This window comes from Cyanistes caeruleus, unplaced genomic scaffold (assembly GCF_971803275.1).
Source record: "Cyanistes caeruleus unplaced genomic scaffold, bCyaCae1.hap1.1 HAP1_SCAFFOLD_276, whole genome shotgun sequence".
Taxonomy (NCBI): Eukaryota; Metazoa; Chordata; class Aves; order Passeriformes; family Paridae; genus Cyanistes; species Cyanistes caeruleus.
In genome coordinates, this window is record NW_028256051.1 from 50989 (window position 1) to 59878 (window position 8890).

Genomic DNA, 8890 nt, shown 5'->3' on the forward strand with positions numbered 1-8890 from the left:
TTAACTACTTTGTTATCTACCATAATGGGGCTGCTAATTTTACTAATTTTAGTACTTATTTTAGGCCTTTGCATTCTCAATAAAATTATTAATATCGTAAAAAACAGATTAGAAGCAGCACACCTTATGTTAATACACGCCAAATATGAAGCCTAAAAGGGAGAAGAAACAGAAGATTATTTAGAATTAAGTAAAAGGGAACTACAAAGATTCAGCGAAAAAAAGTAAGGAATAGAAAAAGGGGGAGTTGTAATAGACAGAAACTCTTTTGTTCGCCTAAATATATAGATATGATATGATGCTTTGCAAAATTGTGCTTTGGATGTAAAATCGGGAAGAGGTTGAAGGCCGCTAACTCGCTGAGGCTGGCATAATAATTAACAGCCTAGCAGAGAGTCCTGGAATGCTAGGACAAGATAAACCTTGAAGGGAAAACAGTGAGAAAAGGTCAGCAGAGTAAGAGTGAGGAAGACTTGGAGCCTTCATCTTACGACCACCAGAGAGCAGAAAAAGACCCTCTAATAACCAGAGATGCATGTGCAGAGACGCTGGAGAAAGGACATGTAACCTGGAAGTCGAGACAAATAAAAGAAGAAACACGGAAGCAGGAAGCGCGGCAGTTTCGTGGGGAAGAGACTTCTCCTTCTCCCTGCCGCCCGGCGCTGACTTTTGCTTATTGCTGACTTGCTATAATTAATAAAACCTATAATTAAAAAAACTCTTTCTAGTGTATTCATAATAATAAATATAGTATATGTTATAATAGCCAGTCTCCCAAGACCTTTCTTTTGCTGCCCGGAGCACACTGGGCATAAGGAAAGAGAGGGAAAAGGCTGCTTTTGCTCGGCAACCTTCCAGGGCCTGCAGTGGTGCAGGGAAAATGGCCAGAAACCCTTGGCCTTTGGTGGTTCTGCTGAAGGCACAAACGCTGTCTCAGCCAGGAAGCGCCGCCATCTGTGTCCTCGTGCCCGTGTGGTGCTGGCTGGGTTGCTGAGGGCTCCCAGGTGCCTCTTGATCCTGCTCCTCTGGAGTTCCTGTGGGGCTGTGGCGCTGCTGCCGGGCTGCACTGGGGGAGACTCTGAGGGAACAGGGCACTGGGAGGCTGTAAATGGATGAGGGTCTGTGGAGGCCCAGGCGGGACAAAAGCGTGGGAAGGCGTGAGGGGCATGTGTGGAGGCTGGAGGCTCCAAAGGGGACAGGAGGCCCCTGAAAGGCTGGACCGGTGGGAAGACCTGAGGAATTGGGTGTCAGAGGGCATAAGCAGCCCCCGGGCAGCCACCTTTTTCCTGACACCCAGCTGACCTGGCACTTCCCCAGAATGTCTCCCAGGCCTGCAGCAGAAGCCCTCGAGGCTGGGACAACACCCCTCCAGGAGGGTGCGGACAGCCCAAGGTGTGCCCAGGCTGGGCTGGCTGGGGACATGCAGGGCAGGGGGGTGCTGCCAGGCCACGGCCACTGGGTGCCTGCGATAAGGGGCAGTGGGCAGAGGCAGGGCTGGCCGCCAGCCCGGGCCCTCGCGGCTGCCCAGGACACGGTGCTGTGACTGAGGCTCCCCTGACACAGAGCTCGGGGTCCGCAGAGCTGCTGCCACCAAGGGGAGGGTGGTGATGTCTCCTCCAGCAGGGCTGCCCAGTCGCTGCTGCTGAAGCGACTCAGGAGCCCACAGAAACAGCAGCAGAGTGTGCACAGGAACAGCAGCAGAGTGTGCACAGGAACAGCAGCAGCCCCAACGTCGGCACCTGCACAGTGAGGCGTCTGCAGCAGCTGAGTGCCACACAGGGGGAGGCTGTGGGCACAGTTGCCTTTGGTTTGGCAGAAGGCTTCAGCAGAATTGGCCACAATGGCTTTCTCTTCACTTGCCAGCCTCACAGCAATGCTTGACAGCTTCAGCTGCAGCCTGTGCCCCTGACTGACTTGGATGGCCGTGCTTGAGGGCGGGCTCGCCTTCCACACTCAGGTGTCCTAAGGTGGCGGCATTGGTGCCATCGGAGAGAGAGAGAGACTCTGATGGGGTACGAGCCCTACGCTGCAGCTGCCCTCCCTCTCTTCTGTCCAAATGTCCCGTTTTGGACTTTATGTTTAGGTTCTTTCTCCTCTTGAACTGAAATTGAAGAGAGAGACAGTTTTCTGTCATTCAGTCTTGGTTGTTTATTCTTTTCTTATCAGCATTACATGTATACAATATACAAGGAGCTATGTGCACTAAGATGAAAATGCGCAAAATGGCTAACAAAGATTTTCTTCAAGGTCTTTTATATGTCCATTTACCCAATTAACAGATGCCAACTAAATTATTAGTGACCCAATGACCCAACACCTATGTTGGCTATACTGCGGCATTCTCTATCCAATCACATAGTACTACCCAAAGACCTCTAGGAGAAGAACATGAAGAAGAAAGAAGAAGGAACAAGAGAGAACACCCTAAATCCTCCATCTTGTCTCTGGTTCTCTAAACTACTTTTTCACCCAGTGATGTAAGAAAACTTTCTAATCTACACACTTACACTTTTAGCTTTTTCTATCTAACTTTAACATTTGTTCTTATGTATCATCACCATGAAAACATGCTCATGAATTTCATGTTATATGAAATTCAGTGTTTCTTTGGATCCTAGAACTAAGTATTAGAAACAAGGGCACACACTCTGTATCTCAGACTCCAATATATATATATATAGTATAGTTTGTCAGTAATTAAGTAGGATTAAAGCATAAGCAAAACTGACCAGAGTACGAGGAAGGCTGCTGACCCTACCTCATATACAAAAAAAGCAATTCAAACTAAACTTATATACTGTATGCTTCCACATATTCATTAATGTTTCCCATAAGTCTCCCCTTACATCCAATTTTTGAATTTTTCATCACTGTTCTTCATGGCGCATGCTTCACTTGTTGCTAAGGGGTCTTCAGTCTTTCTTTCGGTGGTCTTTTGAATGAAGGCTTACACTCATCCTCGTTGTCCTCTGGAAAACCTTACAGGCTGTGCATGCATCCTAAGCGTTGTGTTGTGTAAGTAAGCATTGTGCTCCACTAATTAGTCTTATATTTTATAATTTTTAGGCCCTATGCCTAATGTAGTTCCAACTTTATCCATCTCAAGGTCGATTTTGTTTTAGGACATTACTTATCTCAAAACTACATCCTGTACCTTAATTTTAACAGGTAACATCTGTAGGGGGGGTACATCTTCGTTGTAACACCAATTCCCTTGAGTGCTTCTAATAATAACTTTCTAAATAGTTACAATTTAGTTAGCACAAATCATTTCCATTTATTACAGAAGGGTGTGAAAACAGGAGCATTGTTTGGTGTGGCCTCCTCTCTGCCTTTCACACCTTTCAGTGCTTTGAGCCAGCCAAGAGCTTTCTCCAAGAGTGCAGTGAAGCAGCTGTTCCTGCTCCCAGCTCTGCCTTTTTCCAGTCTCTGACCCTGCCTGGTTTTGTCCCTCTTGCTGTGCCCTCTGTTCCCCCAGGGGCCTGCCCCAGACTGAGGGATCAGATCCAGGCACTGCTGCTGCTCCCTCGGGACCAGCCCCAGTTTGGTTGCTGCTGTCAGTGCCAGCAGAAGCGGTGGCTGGAGCAGCGGGTGCTGACAGTGCCCCAAGGCCCGGGGCTGCCTCGAGGGGTCCCTGGGCTGGGGCTGGGAGGGAGCTGCCCCTTGTTCTCCCTCTGCCTCACGCAGAGCTGGGCCGGGCACAAGTGGGGCAGCAGAGCCAACAGGGAGCCTGCGAGTCTCTTGCAGCCGTGCCTGCTCAGTTTGGCCTTGGAGCTTCAGGTGGGCCAAGGCAGCTGCTCTGCTCCCTCTGCGTGTCCCCGTGTTCAGCAGTGCTGCTCCATCAGTCTGTGCCCAGCAATGGGGAAAAGCCTCAGCCCTGCAGGGCCAGGAGCTGCCGGGCTCTGCCTGAGCAGCTCAGCCAGCGGGAAGGGAGCTGCTCCACATGGGAACCAGGAGCAAAGGACATGCCTTTTCTAGGACATGTTTTCTGAAAAAAAAAAAAAAAAAACAAAAACAAACAAAGGAAAAAAAATACAAAAAAATATGAAAGATAAAAATTACCCCTAAATGTGTAGTGAAAAATCTTCTATAACACTGGAGTAAGAAAGAGGTAACTGATCTTTTGAAAAAGAGAACTCAGCTTTGATTTTAGTTACCTAGTTTGTACACGTGCTAGTGGAAAGGATCCATTAGCTGCCTTCCTTTACAGATTTGATGGATGGTTTCCAATATTAAGATATTTTACACTGCAGTTAAAGGAATAGGAAATTGAAATACATGTTCTTCATGACTGTGTCTTGAGTGTAAAAATTTTGCAGTTTGAAACTTGGACCTAAAGTGTTGCAAATGGAAGTGATAAATCCCAATGGACTGAGTGAATGCAGCTTTTCCTATGGGATGTGCAGCACTCCAAGAACTTCCTCAGTGGGGCTGTGGGTGCTTGGAGCTTTGTCCTGTGCCACTCTGGGATGTCATGAAATGGGACTTCACCTGCCCCCCCAGCTTCTTGGACCTTGTGTCCCCAAAGAAGACACAAGGTGTTTCTGCTGCTCCACCTTTGCACAGATTCACAGAGAACTGAGATTATCCCAATTCTCATGTCTCCATTGTGCCATATTCCTAAAGAGCCAGCAGCCCATCCTGACAAATATGGTGAGTTATGTGAATGGTTGTCAGCTCCCTTTCCTGCCTAGAAATCCTGAAACTGCTTCTAAATGCTGTTCCTTCAGCTCTTGGACACCTACTCACACAGAGCTGGGAAAAAAATCCCCTGGCCATGGCTTACAAGGTGAGTTATGCCAAACTTAGAGCTCTGTGGGAACTCTCTATCCATCCCGATCCTTTTAATATATCTGTATGTGGGGGTGTGCATGGATGTGTCTTGTATGGAAAGGAAGGAGTGTGCCAACAACGTGACTGACACTTTCACCCTCTGCGTTCATTCCATACTCATGGGTACAAAGATATTATGGAAACCTTTGCAAGGACAGACCTTCTGTCCATGGATACAGTGACATCTAAGAGCTCCTGGCACAGACAGACATTGCTGCTCTTCAGCCAGTGACAGGATAAGTCCTGAGACTGGGGCTTGGACTTCCTCGTGGAAAGGGGCATCAAGGAAGGCTGCAGTGTGATGGAGACTGTGATGGGCTGGGAACTCACTGGGGGAAAGGAAGGAGCAGTTGTGAAGTAAAAGGCAGGTGTGGGAGAGAACTGTTCAGAGAAGGGCTGAGCTACAGCTTGAGCAAGATGAAAAATGTCATTTGGGGTCATCCCAGATGGATTTCATTTCAGAAGGTATTGAACAAGTTTAATTTTTGGGAGGTGTCATGTTTTCCCTTGGAGGTGGACACTCTGCAGACTTGAGCTGCATTGCCAAAATGCTCAAGTCTCTGCTGCAGGTCACAGCGTTTCTTCTTTGGCTGATCCCGGCCCAGTGCTGAGCCCAGCAGAGCCCTGGCAGAGCCCAGAGCAGCCTCAGCATCCGCAGAGCCCCGCTGCAAGGAGAGAAAGCAGAAACCGCCCGTCAGCTGAAGGCTCCTGTCCCCTTGTCCCAGCCAGCCGCGGTGCCCAGGCCATGCTGGCCGTGCTCAGAGCTGGGCCCAAAGCTGCCCATCACTGCTGCCTTGGGGAGCAGAGCAGGAGGGCAGGACATGTGCCCAGCCTGCAGCCAGCCACGGCAGATCCAGCCCCTCAGCAGCTGCCCAGAGCAGGATGCTTCTGTGCCCGCTGCCATCTCCCAAAAGCTCTTGTCCCACCCATGCCAAGGAGATGAGGACCCACCTCACACCATCCGCTGCCAGAAGAAAAGCTGGTCCCAGATGATGTCCTCAGTCTTCTCCAAGGGCACAGCCCATCCATGCCACAGCTAGTCCCAAGCACATTCTCATCCAGACTGAACCCCACCTAGAATGCTTCCTTTAGAAAAACAAACAACAAATTAATGAAAATAGGTTACAGACAAAAAGGGGAAACAAGTAAAATGGTAAAAAATCTTATGTCTGTCAGGAGCTTGAGGAAGGCCCAACCCCCACATTCTAGGGAAAAACCCACCCACGGGTGAGGGAAGCCCATGCTTTCTCCCTTCCCCCCTGCACTGTCCCCCAAAATCACAGTGATCCCAAAGCAAAGCAGGGGAGTGGAGCAGCCCAAGCCCTTCCTTGCCTGCACAGCAAAGCAGCCGTGCTCAGGTTCTGGAGTCCCACCTGTGCTCCTGCCATGGGGGTTTGTTTGTGTCGGGCTGGCTGCCCCAGCCCCAGCCTGGGGCACGGTGGGTGCTGGGGGCTGTTGGCAGGGCCAGGATCCCACTCCCATTTTATAACCACCCCAGCCCTACCAAAAACCAGCTGGGCAGCCACTGAAGAATCAGTTGCATCCACCCCAGCAAAAAGGAAACCATTGGTTCCCGGCCAAGGCACAAATCTGGGAGCATCCCCCTGGGTCTGGACTTACCTGAAAATTCACTGTGGAGCCTGGCTTTGAAGAAGGTGAAAGAATCAAAGTCCATCATCGCCAGCTGCTGCTGGCCAGGTGGAGGAAGAGGTTGTCATCCTTGCTGTTGTCCTCCATGTCTCCAGCAGTAGCAGCAGGCCCACCTGGTACAGCTTCTCCAGGGGCTCCTTCTTCCCTGGGGTGACACCAGGCTGTCAGGGTTCTGCCCAGGGCCCGGCTGTCACTGAACCAGGACAAGCAAAACCAGCTCAGATGGCAGCCAGCAGTGCTGGGCAGAGCACCTCAGCTCCAGCACAAGGGCTGTGTGTTCCCATTTGATGACCCCAATGCAGTGACACAGGCAGGACAAAAAGTCTGTGTTTCTTTGCTGCTGATTGCCAGAGTATGTGTGGAGCTGTAACTTACCAGGTCCCTGCATCACTGTGCCTGTGGCTCTCTCCTTTCTTCTATGGCTGATGAATATCCTGCATCCAGGGATCACAGGACAGGTCTTCTAATGAGGGCCTGTCCAAAGAGTTCAAGGATAAACACCACCTGATCAGAACTTGGCAACCTGGGGAGAGAAACCACAAACCACTGGTCAGCTGGAGAAGGCTCCTGTCTGCTTTGCCCCACTATTCCCATGCTCAGGCCACACTGGATGTGCTCAGAGCTGGGCCTAAACTTTCCCATCAATTCTTTGTTTTGGAGGAGAGCAGGAAAGCAGGACATGTGCCACCTCCTCAGCAGCTGCCAGAGCGGGATGCTCACGAGCCCGCTGCAGTCTCCCAACACTGGTGTTCCCCCCGTGCCCAGAGATGAGGATCCACCTTGGGAGAGCCGTTGTAGCAGCGGGAGCTGGCCCCAGCTGATGTTCCAGCCCCTCCTGAAAGGGTGCTTCCCGCAGACCATCTCGTGCAGCAGGATGCCCAGGGACCAGACGGTCGCTGCCTCGCCATGGTACCACCCGAAGTCGTTCCATTCCGGGGGGCTGTATGACGGTGTTCCTATGGAATATGGATGGAGCTCATCAGGGGGATGCTGCTGCTCCCAGAGCCTGACCCCAGCATCCCTGGGCATGTTGGGGCTGCCCCAGTGGCACATGGGGTGACCTGCTGCCCTCTCACCAGTAACTGGGACTTGGGTACAAATCCGTGGCTGGAAAAGAAGCCACTGGTGTTGGAAGAGGGCAGCAGAAACCCTGGCAAGACTCTACCATGACACACAAAGGAAAAACCCACTCAGTGCTGGGGAAAAACCATACCCACATCCTCCCTGCTGGCATTGCCCAAAAGTATTTTGAACCAAGGCAAACCAGGGAAGCACAGCAGTCCAAGCCCATTCTCACCTGCACACCAAACCTGCTGGTTCTGGCTCCCCCTCTCTGCTACCACCACCCACGGGGGATTTTGTCAGGCTGGCTGCCCCAGCCCCAGCCCCAGCCCTGGGAGAATCCCTGCTGCCACACTCTGGTTGGGCCAGGAGATGTTGGGCCAGGAGATGCCGGGACCCGAAGCCTACCCCTGTGTGGGCTCACCTGCAAATTGAGTGTAGGCTGTCTCCTGAAGGTAGGTGCCACAGCTGCAGTTGATCAGTTTTGTCTGGCCGGTGTCCAGATCAACCACCATGTTCTCTGGTTTGATGTCACAGTGCAGGACCGGTGCAGTGATGCACGGCCCCCAGCACCTGCCGAAACAGCTTCCATGCCTCTTCCTCAGACAGGAACCTCCGTGCCCGAATGAAACATTGCAGGTCCTGACACCGCTCCAGGCGCTCCAGCACCATCACGATGGCATTGGGGAGCTCAAGCCACTCCAGCAGCTGCACCACACCGGGGAAGCCTGTGGACACCTTGTCCAGCAGCACTATCTCCAGTGGTGCGCTGGTGCCGTCGGGCTGCGGGAGGAGCACGGTGCCGTCAGTGGGGCTGAGGCCGTGCCAGGGCTCAGGAAGCCCTCAGCCAGCCCGGGATGCTCTGTGCCCTCCGCTGGCCCCACGCCCGCTCTCCCTCCAGGTGTCCTGGTGCCTCCCACCCTGCCGGGCCCCGGCTCATCCCCGCCCGGCACGGCCCGGCTTCTGCCGCTGGCCCCGCTCACTCACCAGCTCGCCCCAGTGCCGGACGCGGTTCCATGGCACCTTTTTGATGGCCACCTGCAAGCCAAAGGGAACAGCGGATTCAGCTCGCCACCCACCGTGTCCAGCCGCATCCTATTCCTCTCCCCCCTCCTCCTCCTCTGCCCCCTCCTCCTCCTCCGCCTGCCGCTGGCCCCACCGCTCCCCGGGAGACCATCCGAGAGCCGAGTGGCCGAGAAAACCCTGCCGAAGCCACCGTGCCCCAGCAGCGAGCCGATCCCATAGCGCTGCTGCAGGGCCTCCTGCGCCTTCCCTGGGGAAGAGACGCGGCCGTCAGCGCTCGGCCCGGGGACAGGAACGGCCCCCGAGCGCTCCCCGAGCTCCC

General features: G+C 52.7%; 1 protein-coding gene across 1 annotated transcript; it reads right to left on the reverse strand.

Moving 5' to 3' along the window:
• Window positions 1–2123: 2123 nt before the first annotated feature.
• Window positions 2124–8612, reverse strand: LOC147645466 (serine/threonine-protein kinase pim-1-like; the record flags this gene model as incomplete). Its single annotated transcript, XM_086874582.1, has 7 exons — window positions 2124–5498; window positions 5785–5919; window positions 6454–6676; window positions 6859–7006; window positions 7263–7439; window positions 7970–8328; window positions 8533–8612. Coding segments are annotated over 2 exons (332 nt in total), but the record flags the coding sequence as incomplete, so codon positions are not given.
• Window positions 8613–8890: the final 278 nt, after the last annotated feature.